The following is a 22,790-nucleotide window of genomic DNA, read 5'->3' on the forward strand; positions in this document are numbered from 1 at the left end:
AAAGGATCATTAGCTGCTGTATTTTGGAGGGAAATTGTTATTAACTTGTGTCTTTTGTCTTTTTGGTTTTTTGGGGGTTTTTTTGAGGCATCCCTTGTAAAACCTCCGAGAGGCCAAGAAGTATGCTCAGTTTAAGCTGTAGTTTTCTCAGTAACTTAAAATTGGACAATTTCAAAATCTAAATAAATCTCAGCCCCTTCACCATTTCTGAAGAAAGACCTGAGAGTGGGACAGATGAAAAGCATGAAAGCAGTATTCTGAACAGTGGCTTCAGAGGAAGCTCTCTCATCTTTAGAAATCTATGTCTTGATTAGTTCTGTAGGCAAACCCCAAGGGCCATTTCATCGATCAAGTTTGTGTAATATTCTGATATTCCTTGGCAGCCCCAACCCATCAAAGCTAGGTTCCTTAATTAGTGACTATGCTCAGAAGTTTCATGTTGGGAGATAGTGTCAGGGAAAGAAAGAAAGGACTGAATTTTGCTGTTAATAGTCACCACTACCCACAAGCTGAATGAAAGATAAACGCTGCCTATCAGCTGGGAATAATAACTGAGATGTATCTCTTCTTCCTCACTGTTGCACTACATATTTGCCACAAATCTCTTTCCCTGGATTTGTTGTATGAATTATCAACATAATTCCCGTTAAATATAGGAAACTCTGAGATGGAATACTAAAAATTATAGTGCAGAAAGCAGAAAGGAAGACATTCAGAGAAGTGACCATCATGAATGAAGAGATATACACTACGCTCTCATGAAGAGCAAAATCCATTGCTAATACATATATATTTTATGGCTTTGTAATTTATATTTCCTTTCTTCTCCTGAGAGTGTATGAAAACATTTTTGTTATTTGTCAGAAGGTAGACATTTCTAACTTAAAGCATAAACTCTTACCTCTGTTTCAAAAATTGCATTGGTTTATCAAAATTGATTTCATGTCTGTCTGGCTACACGCACTTAAGTTTGATTCAACTCTGTTTAAAGCAGCTATTTTTTTTTCTGGGGAAGTACTGAATGCATCTAAGCCTATTTAAGGGAGTGTTAAACCAGTTTGAATGGAAAGTGCACTTCTTTTAACTAAATTAATTTAAGATTGACCTACTTACACAAGTGGAGCTTTTTTAAACCAGCAAGCTTTAGAAGTAGCTTCTGGGGGAAAATAAGGATTTCCTTGGAGCTTAGGTTTCAAGTACATTAAACATGATGCTTAATATACCTGTTACTGGCTGAAATCTGACCACAAAACCATGTCTTCTAGTGACAGAAGATAAACACAGTAGATGAGTAACAGAAGTTTGATACTCTTACCATCACATTCGTATCAGTCAGACCCATGATTTTTTACCTCTGTAGCAAATTTACCGATGCAGGTACTGTACCATACTGAAATTCTACAGAAATCATCATTCTCTCATCAAAGAATGTACACTGAATAACATCAAGTGAAACATCATTACAGAAGTAATAGGCCCTTTTAGTATGCACTTGCATTTAAATCTAAGGAGAATATTGCCACAGAATGCTTTAATTCATGTGGAATATTTGTAACTTGTATATATCTGAGGTTGTGTTTTCAGGTGAACAACCCCAAAACTTTTAAGAATTAGGAATTTCTTTGTTAACTCTCTGGCATTCAACAAGTTGCTCAAGTTTTGCAGGCAATAAAAAGAGAAAAAACCAAACCTGTCACGTTGTACCATGCTATTTGTAGATCGCAAAGTTTCTTGGACTCTGATGCAAATACAGTATCTAGTGTGATGTATTGGACTCCAGTTAGTGCATAGATTCTGCTGTGGACACTGTAGTGGCAGCCAAGAAAAAATTATGAAAATTCTGATCTCTGAACTGCATAGATCAACCTGTAGTAAATTTCTTTTGGCCGCTGGTGTGGCTGACACAGTGTAGGAGATATATGCTGCTGGAAATATGAACCACTGAAGTTGGGAAAACTAAGTCTCCTAAGGGAGCTCTGCGTCTCAAACCATGCTCATGCTGTGCTTAGTCTAAAGAAGGCAGAGCATTTCACATTAATAGAAGCTCTGTATTGCAATAGCAGCATTAATTTCATGAAGCATAATTCTCTGTATAGATTATATATATTTTAATAAGCTCTAATCAATATCAAGTTTTATCTGTAACCAAGCAGTGTGACCTTACAGTTGTCACATGCTTGTTATCCAGTTCTGTAGCAGGATAAATATGTAACAGATTAATATTTTCTTTGAATTCGTGTTGTATTATACTTGTGCATATATGTTTAAACACAGAATTGCCAACATGAGTTCAGATAAAAGATTATCCTACAAAATATCCTGTATCCAGTTATGGCTATTAACAGATGCCTAGGGAAGAGAATAAGAGCAGGGCAAACATATGGCAACAAAACCCCAGCATATTCCCTTTTTAGCTTCTAGCAATCTGTGGCTCATTGAATTCTGAGCCACGGGCCATATTTTTGTGTTTAATAGCCTTTGAGGGATTTCCTTTCATGAACTGGTGTAATCTCTTTTCGAACTCATGTAAGCATTTGGTATCCACAACATTCTGTGGCAATGTATGCTATAGTTTAAGCAGATGTGAAGAACTACCTCCTTCTGAATTTTGAACCTGGCACTTAAAAATTCACTTTTTAGGTAGACTGGTTGTGATACTGTGAGGAGGCAATTTCCCAATCATTTTATCTATGCCATTCATAATTTTAGGGACCTCTGTCATATCTTGTTTCCAGGATAGAGAGATCCGCTCTGTTCAGTTACAACTTTGTTTATATGTAGTTGTAAGGTTAAGGCAGCACAGCTTCTATTTTAAGCTGAATCTATTTGAATGCAAATTGATAGAATTAGCAATATCATTTAAAAAAAAAAAGCAGTTATTGCATTTTTAACATTGCACAACGATGAAGATGCCAGGATATTATTTTGAAGAATTTTGAAGCTCCAGACAAACGGAGTAACTATTGACTCTCTTCATTTCACCGTTTCCCCTGAAATCCAATTAATTCAAGAAAATGTTTTCTATGGCTAGTCCTCAAGACTTCTAGTATTTAAATAGCAAACCAGTCTTTCCTCTTCAGTTAAGTGCATGTTGGGCTGATTGAACTTCACAGGGTAATAAGTCCTCAAACTTCCCAAATCTTCCATGGGTGGTTTTCTTGGTGTGCATATGCCCACCTGTTCCATATCTAGCCATCACCAAGATCCCACATAAAATGGTAACTCTGTAATAGTCAGTGTCTGCTACATAAAACATGTCCTTGAAAGTATTATCATAAGATTCAAAGCTGTACTTGGGAATAGAAAGAACCCTTTCAGTTATTAAAGAGCTGCTGGCTGGTGAGGGCTCAGTCTTTAGACACAGTGCTATACAGACAGGAGAAGAGGATCTGCCTCCTAGTTTCCATTTACTGGACAGAAGCCAGTTGATGGAAAATATTAACTGATAGAAAGATAATTACCTCACTTTTATTGCTTTGGGGGAGTGTTTTTGCTTTCATGGAGCACCTTTTTGGCTTTGAGAAAAGCGCTTTATGTACATACTGTTAAAAGGGAAATCTGCTTTCACTGCCTGCCAGTGTGTAACAGTTTTGTGGATGAATCCAGACCCACATTCTATATGCATGTTTAGCTGGCTGACTGTAAGACATCTCAGGGGCTGTAAGTGTGCATATCATGCACACTGCGCTCATATCATGCTCTCAGCTTTCTTCTTGGCCTAAAAGTGCCAAGAGCACAATTATGCAAACGAAGAGATTGCAGAATGCATTGAGAAGATGGATTTTGTGATATTCTTAATTAAAAAATTGGAAGTGTATACTGCTACACACATCTTATATCGTGCTCTGTGTCTATGGAAGCAAGGTGATGTTTTCACTGGGGCTTAATTGCCAGAGATGGCCATGATGTGGCTCGTAAACCAAAAAAAGGCAGTGTAACCTGAGCCACTAACTTGCATATTGCTTCTGTAGCAGTGTAGGTAAACACAGGTCATTGCAAGCCTATATGGAGTAGTTAGGGAAGTTGCAAACTCAGTTATCCATTCAAACTGCAATTGGAGGTTATTTCTCACATACCAGGGCCAGCAGAACAAACTGCTTGTAGTTGCCATCTGCCTTAGTTTGTGATCAGCCAGCTTATCTTAAACTGCTAATGAAAAGTGTTAAAATGAAGTTGGCTGGCTTTGCATGGAAATAAATGAGGAAAGTTCACATTGTCGGTTACATCAACCAAGGAAACATATCTGAAAGGCAGAAGAGAACCTTGCAGACAATTTTGGCAACCATTGCACCTACATTTACAGAAAAAGAACTGCCATATTTAATATTTTTTTCCCAAAGATATCTTTGTCTCCAACAACTATTTACACACCAATGAAGATAAATTTATCTTCCCAAACTGGATTCATTTGATCAGACACACTCACATTAGTATATTAAAAGTACAGAGTTAATATAGGGAAATTCAGTTGAAAAATATTGCTTGGGTTGCTTTGGGTTTTATTACAATTAATAAGTTGAAATGAATAAATTCAGGGTTTTTTTGAGCTTGTTGATGGTTTTCTGCTGTTTGTTTTTTGTGTTGGTTTTTGGTTGGTGGGGTTTTGTTTTGGTTTTTTGATTTGGCTGGTTTGGTTTTGTGGGTTCATTGGGGTGGTTTTGGTTGGTGGTTGTGTTGTTGTTTTTCACCCCCTTTAGTATGCTGGAAAAGAACATTGGGAAGGCTTTTTTGTTCAGGCAAACATGTATTTTGGATGAGTGCATGCATAAAATACACAAAAACCCCCACCAAAACCGGCTCCTATTTAATCCTTCGAACGGGAGGAAAGGTTAAGCCTAGCAGATTCTGATTCCTGAACCTGTGAGAGATTAGTCTAATTTTTGTTGTTACAGTTACAGTGGGGGGAAAGAATGTAATATATTCCAGTGGTTTATTTTTTTCTTATCTCCTATGTATCGTCTTATAAGTGGTCTTCATCACCTTACAATAAAGGTAGTATTTCTTTAAAATGTATTATATAGAAATATCAAAACTAATGCTAATCATAACCTACCTTATGACCTATGAGATTTCACACCAGAGTCTGAATTTCAGTTTCTTGAAAAATTGCTTGCCATGGAGAGCTTGTGGAAAGCCATCTTCTCAAACATACTGGGTTAAAGGAAGAGAAAATCAGTTCACACACACAGAAAAACTAAACAAGCACACCCCCACCAAAACAAACAAACCAACCTCCCCAAACCCCAAGCAACTAATGAAGTAATGGATTGATTTTTATTTTTTTATTTTCAGTCTGATCTGCTAATAGAAAAATTCTAGGGAAGAGAAGCTATCTATGATCTTTGGACTGTTGCATAAGACAAAGTGACATTTCTGTCTTCTAAAGAAGGCATCACGCTTAGGACTCCATCTCTGGTGTGATTCAGAGAACTTACAGTTTCTGTTTGCTGCTGGGACCACTTCATGAAGTCTTTTTTACAAAGAGAGCAGCTTTAAGAAATCTGAATTTTCCCAGAGATGTTCTGTAGAATATTACTGCTATGCTGCCCTCTCCTTTCCCCTGCTTTTTTAAGGGTAAACTGAATCTAAAAAATCATATTGCCAATTACTGTGGATGTTGTCATGGTTTCCTGAGAGAACGAGACAAGAATTTTACAGTAATTACATCTTTATCTGTTAGGCAAAACTGTAATGGATTGCTGTAACAAATGCAGAAGAATATATGATAACCCTAAAATATAAGGTATTACTCTACATGATTTTTTTAAAAGAATAATATATGACCAGCTAATGAAAGATTTTTAATGACATCTGTATTCTCAAGCCTAGAGAATAATTTGTGCTTTATCCTGACAATTTATCACTTCAAAATGCCCAAACCATATGTTCTTGAGGCCTAAAAAGTTTCTAATCTATTTTTAGACTAATTCCCAAGTGACTTGGGTTTCTAAAAGTGCTGAGCAGCTAACACAACTACCTGGAAACATATACAGCTAAAATACCAGGTTAGGGAAAAAAAAGATTAAAAGAGAAAAACCAAAAAGGGCCACCTAAATTAAACCTATAATAAGCAATACTGTCTCGTGCAAAATATTTTGTTTTAGTGGACAAATTTAAGTCTCTAGGTCAAGTCAATGATGTGCTTCCTGATTTTGTACATATATCACTTAAGTCCATATCCTGTACTTTTATAATTAATGTTTTGCTACTGCTTTAAATGAAAAGACTCAAGTCAGAAGCCAGAAGACTTGAGGGGGTGGAATTAATCTGACCATATGTTGATGTTTATATCTGAGTTAATCTCATAGAGTCCCTTTAGAATTAGAGGGGAGATATATTGCCTTTGTGGGTAAGGTTTGTTGCATCCTGAAGTAGGTGTCTAAAATAAACTAGATGAATCATGTCCTGAAATACCTGTTTCTCATCACTGGCTGTGAAAGGTACAGGTATAGACATTTGTATTGCAGTTTTCTCTACCTAGATGACTTCCATCAGTGATGCTGAATCATGTGCAATTTCAGATTAGAGGAGAACTGCAGTGATAAGTACTTCCAAATAACAACACCAGCTGGGGTCCGAAGAAATCTCTCAGGGATGCTGTCTCAGTTTAGTTTTGGGGAACAGTTCATTATTATACTCAGAAAGGGCAATTACTGGTGTGAGCTATTCCGTGTCTCTCAATATGGCAGGACAAATGCTCTCCTATTGGTCTAAATAGGATAATTCATGAGTGGATTGCACCACTTAAATTTTGAATGCATAGTTGGCAATATGGTAATGTGTAAAGATGCTTGCAGTTTCCTTTTTCCTAAGAATCACCCATAGCTCCTTTCTTATGATGCAGTTTAGGAACTGATACAATGTTAAGTCTGAGGAAATGGGATATTCACTGAGCCTTCACAGCAGTGACACAGGATTAATGTTCTTAGCTATACTCTAGCTAGCAGTGCTAGCAGATGCAATAAAAATATTAGGGTCTGAGCTTCATGACATGTTAGCAACTACAGTCAGTCCTTAGCTGGTCTGTATTTTTAATTACCATTTGTGTTACTGGCAGGGCTGGTCACGGTGACTGTCAGAGATAGAGACATAATGATCCCAGACCTGCCTAAGTGTGGAATATGGTAGAGTAGCTGTTTGGACCAGTGTTTTCCCTGTATCTCTGCACTCAGCCCTCTACTTTCCTGTGGGAAACTGACATGGGCCCTCTGGCATTGTCCTTTCTGCCTGTCTGTGCCTGCTGATGACCCCCAGACTGGAGTTCTGCTGACCTCCTTATGCACAAAAGGGAAAGTGTGCCACAATTTACCTCTGCCCTGGCCAACATTCCCATGTCAAAGCTCTTCTGTGCTTCGGCAGGGGCAGATAACTTCTACTTTCATCTTCTTCTTTAAGCATCCTCTTGTTACAGGCCTTTCTCCTCCAGGAGGCTCAGAAGGATGGCTTGTGTGCGTAACCATCTTGGCCTCTCCAGCACCCTTTGCCTTGCCCTTCGCAATCTTTCATCCTGGATGTTGCCCCTCCATGGCAGTTGCTGAGGCATCCTCATGCCAAGAAGTGCCAAATTGACAGCATTCTCAGAGTGCTAGTGGAACTTACGGTTCCTCTAGCCAGAATGAAACAGCTAAATGGAAATATTTGGTAATAATAGCAGATTATCCAAAAGATCAGAGAATTCCATATGACTAAATTTTAACAAAGTAAAACTAAAGTAGCAGATTTGTCTTTCTGTCACTTTCTCCATATATATGAACCTCAGTTTGAAGCTGTCTCAATTTAGAATATGGTACATGCTTGGATCAGGTCTCCCTTTGAAGTCTACAGACTTCTTAGAAAATATATCTGCTTTTCAGATCAGAGAACTTCTAATGATTTTTTTTTTTTTTCTTCTTCTCCTAATCACTTTGCCAATTAGGATTCAAAATTCCCACTTCTTTTATCAGCAGTCCATGGGGGGAAAAGATTAGACTATTCTATCTTGATTTTTTTATACTTTTTTCTTTAGTAGGAATTAAAATACAGTGAAGGAAGAACTGTTCATGTAAAATTCCCAAATATGTATATACAATACTGTGTTGCTTTCTCTCTCTTTAAAAACAAAAATATTAAGTCATAGGTATGTGTTAATTAGCTACAATGGTCAGGTAAGAATAATAACCTAGTTTTGATGGCTTTAATGTGAGTTAAGTTAAAGGATAATATAATTGCTCTCAGTAGTTTAAGTGACACATGGTAAAAAATTATCTCTGCAGAAAGCTACCACAGGATTTATACATAAATTAAATTCTATGCACATTGTGTTGTGGGGGTTTCAGTGATCTGTAGGTCCCTTTCAGATTTCTGCCCCATGGCAAGTTTTATCTATTGTGAATATTGGCAGTGTTGACTTTGACCTTCCTCCTAGTAATTACACATATTTCTTTGTAGCAGGACACATAGGACATTAGGGCAAATCAAGAGAAAAAAAAAAAAGTCATCCCTTCAAAGCAAAAGCAGCCACAGTGTCAGCATGCCAGTGTTTTAGCTGAGTGGCTTAGAAACAAAGCCTACTTTTTTGTCAAAGGCCAGGATTTGATTTTAATATGCACTGAAGCAGAATTAAGGTTTTTATACATTTAATCTCGCCCAGACTGACACTTACTCAGGGGTGGCAGAAAGATGTCCATTCACTTCCCGTGAATGTCCTCTTCCTCAGGGACAGGACCATGGAGGATAGCTGAAAACTCTGCTATGTAACCTTTTTTTTGTGTGCATATATCCAAATCTCCAGTCACAGAGTGTGTTTTCACAGCCTTCAGAAAGGACTTTTAAATACTTCTGCAGCTTATTGTTCCCACAGCAACAACTAAAAGCAGAAACAAAGACAAGATGGAAAAGGGTAGAAATAGATAAGGCTGCTAGAGGACTTGCAGCGTCTGCAATTGCATTGAGACTACCTGAGAAATAGCTTAAATGCTGTGTGGCTTCCTGGTCATTTGTAATGCTGTGAGAATTATTATTGTATTTTCAAATATGTGAGCTTGTTGAAAGAAAATAATTTATGATGATCTTTTCTAGCAAAATGCAAAATTCTGTTATTTTGAATAAAATTATCTAAAGCTAACCATGAAAACACCCCCCACAAAACTTCTCATTTTGTTAATTGACATAATGATTACTAGGAGACTGAAAATTACATTTGAGGATAGTATTCAAATTCAGGAATGGATCTGAGCTATGAAGAAGTTAATCCCAGGATCTTGATTCAACGTGAAGGGTATTTTTTTGGGCTGTTTGTTAGGTTCATAGTCACAGCAGGGTTTCCTCAAAGCATGAAATGAAGCTATAAGTATTATATTTGCAGAAGGAAACACATACTATCTTATTTCCACTTTATTTTTTGAGAAGCAACAAGCTCTCACATTTTTCTTTCGCTCCCCTAGCATTATCTCCAGCTGCTCCACTTTCAATCTTTGGAGGAGTTGATATTGATTCTCTAGTCAGAATAGTTTGCAAAATGTTTCAGTACTAGTGATTGAAACTGAGAAACAAAGCAGAAATATCTTTACATCCATGCTTTTCTTAGAAAGAAAATGAAGAATACCTTAAGTAATTGGTTCCACCCACTTCCAACAATTTACTAGAAAGTTGTAGAATGTGCTTGGTAATAAATCTAATTAGTAAGGTAGAAATTCTTACCTCCTGCATATCTTTGTCTTCCAAAGTTAAGGTTGATCTGTATTATTAAAAAATGTAGACTAGAACTAACCAGGTTGGAAAAGACTTTCGAGATCGAGTCCACCCTATTATCCAACACCACCTCATCAACTAAACCATGGTACCAAGTGCCACATCCAGTCTCTCCTTAAACACCTTTCAAATATCTTAGTGGGTTCCTGACTTGTAAATTATGCCCACAATATGCAGAAACAGTAGAATACTGCCAAGGGGGCATACACACCTCTAAACTCCCTTGCTCTTGTCGTATCGCATCAACAATCACTGAGTCACCTGAAGATATTCTTGCCTTATAGGAGTGTCCCCCTGTCAAATTTCAAGGAAGCAAGTTTAAATTTGTCACTGGTTGGTTATTTTTTAAAATACTTCTATTTTTGAAAGACTGGTCTGTGGGGGTGTAAGTATATTGTTATAAACAGAGTATATTAGTGCATACTTTGTATACAACAAAATGCCTATGCCTTCCCTTCTGCCTGCAAGCATGAATCAGTAAGTCAACTTGCAAAGATTTTTAGTGTTTGTGCTAGTGTATGTAATAATAGAGTAAATGAAACATTTTAATGCCCCTCTCTATTATTACAATGGGAAAAAAAATGGCTAAAAGTATAGATCAGTTAGTGAAAAATTGTTTCAAATAGCATGCACAAAATAGGTATGCACAGCTCATATGGGAAATGAGTATACCATATCTGATACCTTTTTATTTATAACCTCTTCATTTTTCAAAGCTACTGCACCATCTCAGCTTCATCTATTCCAAAATAAGCACCAAGCTACTGAATTTCAGTGCCAATGGCAGAAGTCTGAGATAATGTCAAGCAAGTGTATATGATTTCTTAGACTGGAAAATGTGGCATCGTTATTGGAGTAAGAGAGTACGCCTGTGATTTATATTTAGGTCCATGTGTACTTTCCATATAACATATATATATGCCTATATGGTGTTTATGTAAGTGCATATGTAATGTATATGTTCAATTCTGCTATATTGCAATAAGGTTGAAGAGAGAAAGAATCTTCTTTTATCACTGACTGTTGAAACAACACATTCAAAATTCTGTCCTGTCTGGAGAGAACGATAATTACAAAGATAAAATACTATTTTTTTTCCTTCTTGTTTTTTATCCTTTTGTTGTTGTTCTTTCTGTACACTGTGTACAGTAAGAATCTTACTCCAAAGTTTGCAATATTTCAGCCAGTTGGGATTAGCAGCATTGATTTAATGAGTCAATAGTACGAACGAACAGAGCGATGAAAATGTGAATTCCAAATATATTGAACACATGTTTGCAGTATTAGCTGATGAACTGTAGGTTTGACTTTGAGGTACTGTTTTGCTGTAAGGTTATAACAGAAGTCTGTCTTGTGCAGATTTACATTTCAGATTCATATGGATTTAATCTGAAGTCATCTCTCTGCGTCACTGGAAAAATGAAGTAGAATAGTCTTGGAAGAAATGGTGTAGGTCCTTGTATAAAATATTTTTATAGTTTCCCTGCTTGTTTGTAATTTGAAATTCCTGGATTTTTTTTTTTTGTGTTTTCTCTGGATGGATGGGAAAAATCTTCCAAAATGAGGTCATGTGGCATTTAAACTATGGATAACTCAAGCTCATGTGTTGTAGCAGTTACTGGCCCATGCCAAAGAGAAGAGCCAAGTGACGTGCCCTGAGGTGTCATTTAGTGTTTTATTACAAAGGTGCCTAAGTGATGGATTGAGGACTTGCTAAGACATTAAGGTATCCCTTTTAAAAATTAAGATTGCATACCATTTCAAGCAGGAATTAATGTCTTCAGAACTAGGATTTCCTTATAGCTTGCTGTGTACAAACCTATTAGCTTTGTTTATCTCTGGACATGAAAAATAGTTTATATATTAACTACGGGAAAAGGCTTCCCCATACACCATGTTCCACAGTGCCGGCTGTTGAATATTTAATGGATTAATACATATTTATGTTCTGGAGTTTGTGCAGTGATTGTAAAGTCAGGCAGATTTAGTGCCTAAAATAGTTTATAGCCTCAGAGAAAAGTGTCAGTATAAAAATAATCATTTTGTCTTAGTTCTTTACACATAGTAAAGAATTTCACATTTCCTTGTGAAACTCAGCTTGAGATAAACCACTAAAAACAATCACAATCTTTTAGAGCTTCTATAACTTCTATTCCAAATCTCCATGCTAATGAGGAGCACAAGAACAGTTTTGGACTTGTGAAATTTATTTTCCAGTATTTCTTTATGACTCTATACACAAATATAACAAGAGGTGACTGAGACTATCATAATGAATATTCACCATCATATACCCTGTAGTGGCAGCATTCAGTTTAAAAGTCATCATAGTCAAACATAGTTTACCTCTGTTACTCATGACTTGTTTAAAAGTTTTGTGAGGATTCTTTGTTTGACATGTGGGCTGAAATATGTTTGAGATTGAGTAATGTGTATTGAAATATAGAAAGATTTGGGACTCTTTAATGGTGGAAACTGAAAATATTGTTTTAATTATATCCAGTGTCTGAACAATAACAAATCCAGCCTGAGCTGATATGAATGTTCACTTGCCTTTACACTCCTTCCTCTGACCACTGGCCAAGAAACTGAAGCTGGCCCACTACCAACCTTGCAGTCACAAGTCCTGTGCATTCTAGAGAGAAAGAGTAAGCATCTAGGCTTGTCTTTCAGCACACTCAGTAGCTGGTTATGCTAACATTGAGATGCTCAAGGCAAGTCTGCTCCAAAAAGCAAAGTGGGGCTGAGTAATTGTTACCTAATTGGAGAAATCTAATTATATGCAGAGCAAAAATGATGGAAACTAAGACGGTAGTAAGTCCTACCTATGCTGGTCTCAGACAACACATCTTGGACTGGTTTAAATCTCAGTTCAACTGTACTATGTTATTTGGGTCAGTTTAAATTCAGGATGCCCTGGAGACAATCATGACTCCTGATGGAAATTGTTATGAATAATGGGGCTATTTGAGTACAAGTAGAAAATATGTTCCCTGTTAAATCACTGTCACCCCAGGCAAGAATATTATTCTCCCAGCTTTCCTGTGACCTTCTCCCTCTGCCCTTATTCATTTGCTCCAAGGACTACTATGTCTTTGCCACATTTAAGAGGTGCCCTGATGGCTGTAAGTTGCATTGCAGGAGACAGAAATTTTCATAGTCCTGATTTTTTTTCCTTTGGGACATAGTCCAGAGGGGCAGTCAGATGCTGAATATGTTTTTGTTGTTGTTGTTTGTTTGTTGTTTTTTGTTTGTTTTGACATAATAATGTCTATCCAAAAGACAAAGGGAGAAAGATAAACCAAGAAACATCCTTCCCTTGTGTAATATCTGTTCTCTCACACAGTCTCACTTTCATTTAGAAGTGCTGCTTAGGAAGTGCTCTACTGTATGCTTATTATCTGTGATCCCAGAAGGAAGATATGCCAGTAGATGACAGTGTATTTTATTTGCCTGATTTTATGTAATTCACACCCCTTCAAGGGCAGCATGCAACAAAAAATGGGAATTCCTGGAGATCTTTATGGGTACACGTTAAGAACTGATAACCAAATGATGTATTGATTCTTTGTGCATTGCATAACTGGTGCAAATAAACTCAGCAGACTCTTCCAAGCCCATTTATGTGATTTCTTGACACTTTGGCAGTTGTAACAGGTTCACTTCCTAGTCTTCCTATCACAAACAGTAGAGGTTTAATACACATGTAAAGCACTCTTTGGTCTACTGATGCTGATTAGCCTAATAATCATGGAATCAAATACTATTAATTTAGAATCATTTGATACCCACATGAAATAATCTTTGGTCTACTGATGTTGATTAGCTTAGTAATCATGGGAAAAAGTACTATTAATTTAAAACTTTTTGAAAATGGTGCAGTAGATACTGTAGCCATCTTAGTACAAATATTACTATAGGACCCAGAGTGGTTAATATTCCTAATTCTGATGTAGGAAGCACAGGTTTAGGAGGCAAATTTGCCTTTCACAAGGCCTGAGAAGCAAAACAAAATTGCATCTTAAATATATGAGTTAATGCTAGACAAAGAAATATTTCATTCTAATCTGAGTTAGAACTCTAACCTTTGTGGAAGGCAGAAAAGAGCAGAAAAATGTGAGACTTAGCACAGTCAATATATTAACATCACCTTCCTTTGTGTGTTTCCATCTTAAACCTATCAATTTTTAAATTATGTTAATTATGCCATTATGAGTGCAGAATGAAAACTTTTACAGAACTGCTCCTGTGCATCACTTCCACTGTTGATGTTAGCTACAGAAGCTGTGGATTATTCATGTGAGATAATGTCAAGATCAGCTTTCACTACACAGAGATTCAGGTATCAGAAGAATTTGTTGCCAGGACAGTCAAGCTTATCAAACCTGTTACAGCAGCACATTGAGAATCTGCTGTACTATAAAATGAGCTACATCCAAGGAAATATATTGTAATGAAAATATTTCATCTGGAAACCATATAATTATAAATGATAGGATAAACTCTTCTCATTTCTGAAAGCACATTATGTCATATTAATTTTTGAAAGACATGTTTTTTCTGCATTTTTATACTGAATAAAGAAAACCAAATGCACTTAGTTTTCATGTTTCCAGATTAGGAATCAGAAAGACGTGAAGGCACTTTGACAACTAAGCACATAGATTTAGTTGTGACTGTTTTCTTGCTTTCAGTTAAAGATTTATTTTACAAACATCATCATGGCTCCATACATCATGAAGACATTACTGCCAAGTATTTCCACTTTCATATATACTTGGGAGAAAATGTATTTCCTTGTGTCTACACGAGAAGATAGTTGAGAAACTGAAATGCTGTCAACTATTGTATCCTCAAGGTTCTACAATTATATATATATGTGTGTGTGTTTTCTTTTGTTAATTTTACCTTTTTAATACTGCTAATATTATAATGCTACTTAGAATTCCAGTGCCAGCGGTGGGAAATAATTGTCTATCCCCAAATGATTTACAATATACAACACTCTTATTAGGCCACAGTATAGGCTTTTCATTATTTATCCTGTTCTGCCATCAAGAAACTACCTGCTGTAGGTGGCACCCGTTTCACTTCAACCCAGCTATCTAAAATTTAGATGCAGCATAATATGCTGATTTAAAATACTTCACTTGTCAACAGGACAGGAACACTCTTCCAGAGGGTAATCCTTCCCATGCCAAGATGGGGAAAATGAGCAGTATCCCAGATGTGACCCACTCTGAGTGACTGTAATGCATTTTTCCAAAGTCTTGTTGTATGACAGGTTGACTACAGACAGAATCTATAGAAAAGGCTCATAAAAAGATATGCTGAGCTTGCTCTCAGATGAATAAATATAGACAAAATTAATACCATAGACATCCAACTCTGAAATATGTAGAAATAATCCTGTTGGCTTTGATGTATATTTGTTTCATAAATTCTACTGCTAAAACCTCTAGTTGTGCCTAATACCTTGCAATAAAAAGATGAAAATATGGTTTTTATAAGGAAATAATATTAAAGTTAAATCAGTCTATGACATGAGTATGTAATTTTATTTTTTAGACCTACTAAAATAAACAGTTCTAATATTTAAGTAAGCAACTAGACTTAGCAAGGGAATTACACAATAACACAAATAAGGGCATCTTATTTTGAGAAGGATTGCACAACACCTGTATTTTCTTTGTTAGGGTTTCAGTTATGGTCATTCAGAGCATCCACAAATAATTCTCAGGTGTCTGATTACAGGCAATTGGACCACAAAGTTCTCTGTGGGTTTTGTCCTAAATAGTTTGTCAAGTTTACCACACAGACCAAGGATGTTTTTCCTTTTGGAGCAGCATTTCAATGCAAGTATTTTTAGTCAGGTTCACTGCACTTCAGGTCAGAAATTGCACAAAAGCCTAGGCATGAGGTATGACACTGGAACACTGCACTAACCGTGTGCCTCAGCTGTGAAAGACTGCATTTATTGTGACTGTAAGAGTATTGTACATTGTATGTAACAATAATTATTTCTTTAAAAAGGGAAAGTTGCTTTTGCCACCCTACTGTCCTTTTGATTCATTGTAAGCCTTACCCTATAAGAATCAAATTCAGTGAAAAAATGTTTATTGTGTGCTAAGTTCTCCACTTGTGTTATTTCTGTTACTATGCCTATGGTTTCAAAGGTCTTTTTCTTTTTTTTTTCCCTTCTCTTCATAGGAAATGATCTGTTTCTAGTTGCAGTGCATGAACTGGGACATGCTCTGGGCTTGGAGCATTCTAATGACCCCACTGCAATCATGGCTCCATTTTACCAGTATATGGAAACTGACAACTTCAAGCTGCCTAATGATGATTTACAGGGGATCCAGAAGATATATGGTATGTTATGCTTTATTTAAGCAAGGTTAAGTTTTTTGCTTTTCAATGTATATATTCATTGGAGATTTTCAGGAGAAGACTTGATGGGGTGCTTGGTGCCATGGGTTAGTTGTTTAGGTGGTGTTGGATTGGTTGATGGGTTGGACGCGATGATCTTGAAGGTCTCTTCCAACCTGGTTTATTCTATGTATTTTAGGTATTGTGCTACCTCTCCAAAAGGGTTTGTTAATGTAGACTCTGCCGGTTTTTATCATAGAATCATAGAATCAATGAGGTTGGAAAAGACCTCAAAGATCATCAAGTCCAACCTCTCACCCAAGACCTCATGACTACTAAACCATGGCACCAAGTGCCACGTCCAATCCCCTCTTGAACACCTCCAGGGATGGTGACTCCACCACCTCCCTGGGCAGCCCATTCCAATGACGAATGACTCTGTGAAGAACTTTCTCCTCACCTCGAGCTTAAACTTCCCCTGGTGCAGCTTGAGACTGTGTCCTCTCGTTCTGGTGCTGGTTGCCTGGGAGAAGAGACCAAATCCCTTCTGTCTACAATCACCCTTGAGGTAGTTGCTGACAGCAATAAGGTCTCCCCTGAGTCTCCTCCGAGTCTCCACTTCTCCAGGCTAAACAATCCCAGCTCCCTCAGCCTCTCCTTGTAGGGCTTGTGCTCGAGGCCTCTCCCCAGCCTCGTTGCCCTTCTCTGGACACGTTCAAGAGTCTCAATGTCTGTCTTAAATTCAGGGGCCCAGAACTGGACACAGTTCTCAAGGTGTGGCGTAACTAGTGCTGAGTACAGGGGCAGAATGACTTCTCTTTTCCTGCTGGCCACACTATTCTTGGTGCAGGCCAGGTTGCCATTGGCCTGCTTGGCCATCTGGGCACACTGCTGGCTCATGTTCAGCTGGCTGTCAATCAATGCCGTCGGGTCCCTCTGCATTTGGCAGCTCAATAATAAGCTTATGCCAGAGGCCACCTTATGAACAGTACAAAGATTCTGATTAAACTCTCTTACTTTGTTTCTCACTCTTTGTAACTTGCACTCAAGTTTGTACTCATCTGGAGTAGCAATTTTAAATGTTTTAAAAAGGTGTAAAGAAAATCTTTGAAAAAGGATCCCAAATTATGGAAATATTAAGAATTTCAGGCCTTTGACTATAATGAGCTTATTTCCACAGTAGTCCAAGGTCTTGCAACTGGATGAATTGATGCCTTTTCAATTTGTAGGTAATCAATTGCCAAGATGTACAAAATTTGTGTTCCCAGAGAAAAAATAATTTTGTGATAAATATTGCAAACTGATCTCTAAAAAAATCTTACTACTAGCCCTAGATTTTGAGCTACCTGGGAAATGGTCCTCTTATTTAAAATGTGGGTTTTTAGGATTTTTATGGCCTGATGCAAAAGACATATGTGATGTAACTAAGTTCTGCATCTATTGAATGAAATTTTGTAAGCAATGTAATTAAAAATTTTAAAACATTATTATTCTGATTATGGTTTGAATGTGGCACTAATTCCCATATTGCTTTTCCTTACATTTCCCAATATGTGGTTTTTATACTTGGTTTTAAAGACCTTGATTTTGTGGGTATTTATTAAATAGTGCATATTTTATTTAAATATATATATATATATAGGTAACTCTGTGGTATCTATATGATACTGCTATCTATTTGTCACTGCTTAGGGCTGAGCCCACCAGGACAGTATCCAGTACATATAATTTGGAATTATCTTGCTTAATATTCCCCAAATAATTCTGTATTTAATTCAGTATTGTGCTCAAAAATATTTTCATTTTAAAGGTTTGTCAGGTTTACATAAAATATAATCAGGGCCATTCCTTGTTTATCTTTGCTGCTGGGAAGAACAACAATCATCATGTAGAACTACTGTGCCGCTAACTAGAACCCCGTACACTCCATGGTGGTTTGTATTAAGAAGCTTTGCAAAGTGTTATATTAACAATAACTGATAGATATTTTCATAAAGCATAAATAATTTCAAAATTATTGGCTGATCAAGATTTGTTTGGTGGTTGTTTGTTTTTTTTTTCCCCCCCTGTGTGATTAGCTGGAAGGAAGGTTGTTTCTCATGACCTCATAAGTTGGTAGTCTAGACTTAAGGGCTAGACAAGGATATTTTTCTGAAAACCAACTGCTAAGCTTTAACAGCTGTGGGCTATACGTTAGTAGGAGAAATGTGTTACCCCTGGGAAGTAATATCTGACATCACCACCAAATGGCATATGAAAACTTTGGTTTGAGGTTAAAAACTTTCCAGCATGAACCACTACAAACTGATTCCTTTGCTGCCTTTAAAATCAAGAGGTGATCTGGAATCACACGCCTCAATAAAAATGTCACACCTATTAAAATAATTACTTTGGTCTGCAGTATTCCTTGAAACAGCATTATTAACTGTAAATTATAAATGTCACAAGCTTTAAAATTGTGAATTAAGTAAATGCCTTATTAAATTGTATGACAACCATTTGGCAAGTTTAATATTTCCTCACGTAGTCCATTTTGTTCTTGAAAAAGTATAAATCTTTTTGGCAAACTTATCAGATGCCACTTCTGCATCTTTAGGGTTGCCTTACTATTCTGAAGCTGGTCATGATGATTCATTAGGTATTTAAATGATGTGGAGAGAGGCCTAAATAGAATGAGCAAAACTGAAGTTTTCATTTTGTTTCCAGAAATCTTACTGATTCAGCTGAAATTTCTTATCTTTTTGTACATGGAAAAATGCTTAAATTTAGTAACACTTGTAGAGATATTTTCAGTACACCTATTGCAAGTCATTCTGTATGCCATTAGGATTATGAAAAGCATCTGTCTAGGAGGGCCTTTTTTACTTTCAGGTAGAGAAATGGAGTGCAATAGTTATTTCACCTGTCATCAAACTCTGTATATTATGACAGAAAATGTATTTGAAAGAAGAAAAATGTTGTTAAACCACTGTACAGAGTTTTAATTTTTCACTTTAGGTCTTTTTAATCAATGTAACCTCAGAACAATTCCTTTAATTTCCATCTATCTAGCTTTGTAAGACTCACTAGAAAATAAAAATGAAAATATGAAGTAAGTAATTTCAAAATATTGAAGAGAGCATGTAAATTATAGTTTTTGTTTGTGTGGATGCCTAAGATTTGAAGTCCAGTTTCGAGAGCTCCTATACATAGCAAAGGACATTGGGAAAAACTGACTGTGTCTTGTCACTAATGCGTGACACTACTTGGCCTGTGAATTAGGTCAGTAGGAAATAACAGGTATTCTATCTATATGCATATGTGAATTGATGAGTGGAAGTTAAAATCATTAATTGAAAACCCACTGACTGCTGATGATCTTATGAGGAGTTTTGGGTCTTTTCATTATTTGCCCTTATTTTGTGCAATAGACATTCTGTTTAAACAGTTCTTACTCAATTGATAAAGTGTGTGCTATGAATTACTTCTTATCTGAAATGATGGTGGACTACATATCCTTTGAAGGTTTTATTGGAATGGTGTTCCAATAATGAAGGAAGATTCTGGATAGTTAAAATTAATTAGCTTCTTAATTTGTGCCTTGGTTTTATGGTAGTTCTTCATTATGCCATTTAACAACATGGGAAAGGTATGTTAGGTCACTTTTTCCATTCCCTGTCCACTGCAGGGTTTGCACTTCTTTACAGCAGGTTTTTGTTGTGTAGTCCTTCTTTGAGTGCCACTGGTGGGCATTTAAATTACATCCTGCTGCTATATTTTTAAAGGTCCACCTGACAGGATCCCACCACCAACAAGACCTCTGCCAACAGTGCCCCCACATCGTTCAATTCCTCCAGCAGACCCACGGAAGAATGACAGGCAACCTAAACCTCCCCGGCCACCCACTGGTGACAAACCTTCCTATCCTGGAGCCAAGCCTAACATCTGCGATGGGAACTTCAACACTCTGGCTATTCTTCGCCGGGAAATGTTTGTTTTCAAGGTAGGAGACTGTGAGTTTTTCAGTGTTACATCAAATGTCTACATTTCTCTATTTTGTTTTTTTTTAAGCAAACTCTCATTCATCACGACTCCACTTTCCCAGCCTGCTCACAGTTAGAAAGTTCAAGAAAGAAACTAAAAAATAAACAAACCCATGGCTTAAATGTCTAGCAGAGGGCTGCTGTAATGTTCTATTTGGGGAAAATACCCATGTCAGCAGAAACTGTAGTGCCTCAAAATGTAAGAGTAAATAAATGCTGCATGTTATGGAGAGATAAAAAGTGTAAATCAGCTCATGAATAACAAGAATGATTTTGTTTGGAATACAGCCACATCCAGACATACAGTAATTGTTTCTTCAGTGTTTTGTAGTATTTTGTTGTTTGGGTTTTGTTGTTATTGTTTCTTCACATGGAGCTATAATTTTAACTTTAGAATGAGATTTGTCATTTACAAAGGAAGTTTGTCATTTCATTGTGGTTGCATTGAAACCACAATATCTAAGTAAAGGTCTTCACCATAAAAATCTTATTGCAAATGTATCATTGTTTATTTCCATTCATCCTCTTGCTCTGAGTTGACAATGGGGTATATACTATAAATTAAAATGAACAAAATGAACTGAAAGGTAATGTTTTGATAAGAGACTCACTCTTTTGCTAAGGCTTATGGACATCCAAGCTCTCTTAGGAGGATGATCTGCAGTGTGATTTCCAGAAGTATAATTACAGAATCATTGTTATACAGCCTCTTAAGTCTTAAACCAATTTGCTGACAGGTAGTGCTGTCTGAATGTTGCAGAAACAAGCAACAGGATAATCTATTATTTTGAACTGCTTGTGTGTCAAATTCACCCTAAGAAACAGGAAGCATAGGAAGTTTGGTTTGTAAATATATACAATGCTACCTTCCCCATTGTAGGTAGAAAAGAAAGGCCTTTCAGATGAAAACATAATGCTTTTCCTGTCAGCAATAGTGTAAGGACAAGCGAAGCACAATGAATTTCTCCCAAAATATGAAGCTCCCACTTCAATGGCTTTTGTTGTCCTTTTTCATGGGACTGACTTCTCCCTTGTGTTTTCTTTTTATGTAATCTATCACTCTAGATAAATCTTATTAGCAATGCTACCCAGGCTTTCACTTTCTTCAGCATACCTGAAAAAACATGTACAAATGAGTTTACGTGAATTCATTCAAAATTATTGAGCTACCTTCACAACCCAATGGGCAGGAAATATTTTTCCTATAAACAGCTAAGGATTTTGCCAGCCCTGGGGCTGTCAGCCCTTTCCATTTGAATAGATGGTATATCTCAAACACTGGGAGGTCTTGAACCATCAGTCTTTTTATGATTAAAACTCAAAGGTTAAGGAAGAATCTAATTTTCTAACTTGACATTAAACAGGATATGAAAATACCTACTTCAATCTCATGTCATCTACCTCAACAGCAATAGAACATATTCTCATTTATTTTAGACATAAATCAATAAATAGTGAAATGCTATCCCAGTAATACAAAATTTCCTGTCTAGCCAAGTCTATGGTCTGGGATAAATAGATTTGCCACCATTACTAATCACCCTTGCATATTTTGCTTGAAAATACAAATTAAATTTTCTCCAAACTATGTTTACTTCTTACTGCTGTAGCACTATGTATTTGCTATAGAGTTTGTATGCTTACTAGTGTGTAAACTGTGTTTACATTGCCCTAATGAGGAAGCACAGAGATAAATGAAAAGTAGCAGAGCATTTACAGGTTTCATGTTTAGAATATGACCCTCGGAAATGAAGTTGCTGCAATCATAAAAGCAATGCATTGGGAAGGGAAGAAAAAGATTATCTTTGTCCATATTACTTTTGTTAAGGGTCTCACAGCTCTCCTTTCCTGCTCAGGGTAGCTGGGAGCATAAGAAGGCATCACTTGGCTTAGTGTGCTAAGCAGTGGTGCTTACTAAAGCGTACAAGTATACTTGCCTTTTAGTCTGAGTGGCTTTGAATTCTTGAGTTAGTATGCCTTAAATGTTTGGTTTGCACATGAATTTACCAATTCAGAGTTCTGTCTGCTAAAGGAACTAAGGAGCTTCATTACCTGTTTGAGATTTTTTTTTTTTTTCCAGAGGAAAAAAGGTGTATGGGGAGGAGTACTGAAAAGAGCAGACAAGTGGAGAATGAATTAGAAAGGTCAGGGTTTGATTTTCAACTTACTTGGCAGAATCTCAAGAGTTCATGTTTATAGGAAAAAGCTCAGCATGTAAGACTGTAGCAGGACCAGGGCAGGAATTGACTCTCTGAAAGTATAAATAGAAATAGGGAATGAATACAGAGAAAGCATCCAGAAAAGGAAGTAGTGAAGCTGGAGGTTCTGTGGCCTGACACAACAGAAAATCCCAAACTTCTTTGTCTTTCCCTTTGCCTCATAATACTAGTACAAAGATAGGCATGAGAGATGGGCTGAGAGCCAGGTACAGAGAGGTGGAGAAGGAGAGGGGACTGATGGCAGTTACTGTACCAGGTAGAAAAAATTAAAAACAAGTTATAACCTTCATTGGAAGAATTATTTCTGGGTACTGCCCAGATGAGTGATAATAATAATGTTGGAGGCTAATCAAATTATATCCTTTTCTTTCTTCATCTGTAATGATTGTGTAGTGGTAGACTACTGCCTTCTAAATGGAATGTATGCCATGTACCAATTTCAAAGTGAAAA

General features: G+C 36.8%; 1 protein-coding gene across 1 annotated transcript in view; it reads left to right on the forward strand.

Annotated features, from left to right (window-relative positions):
• Positions 1-22,790, forward strand: part of MMP16 (matrix metallopeptidase 16) — a 166,451-nt gene that overhangs the window by 109,841 nt on the left and 33,820 nt on the right. The window contains exons 5-6 of the mRNA XM_054167377.1: positions 15,940-16,101; positions 19,863-20,080. Coding sequence (XP_054023352.1) covers positions 15,940-16,101; positions 19,863-20,080 — 380 coding nt within the window. The remainder of the gene's footprint in view (positions 1-15,939; positions 16,102-19,862; positions 20,081-22,790) is intronic.

This window comes from Dryobates pubescens, chromosome 14 (assembly GCF_014839835.1).
Source record: "Dryobates pubescens isolate bDryPub1 chromosome 14, bDryPub1.pri, whole genome shotgun sequence".
Classification (NCBI taxonomy): Eukaryota; Metazoa; Chordata; class Aves; order Piciformes; family Picidae; genus Dryobates; species Dryobates pubescens.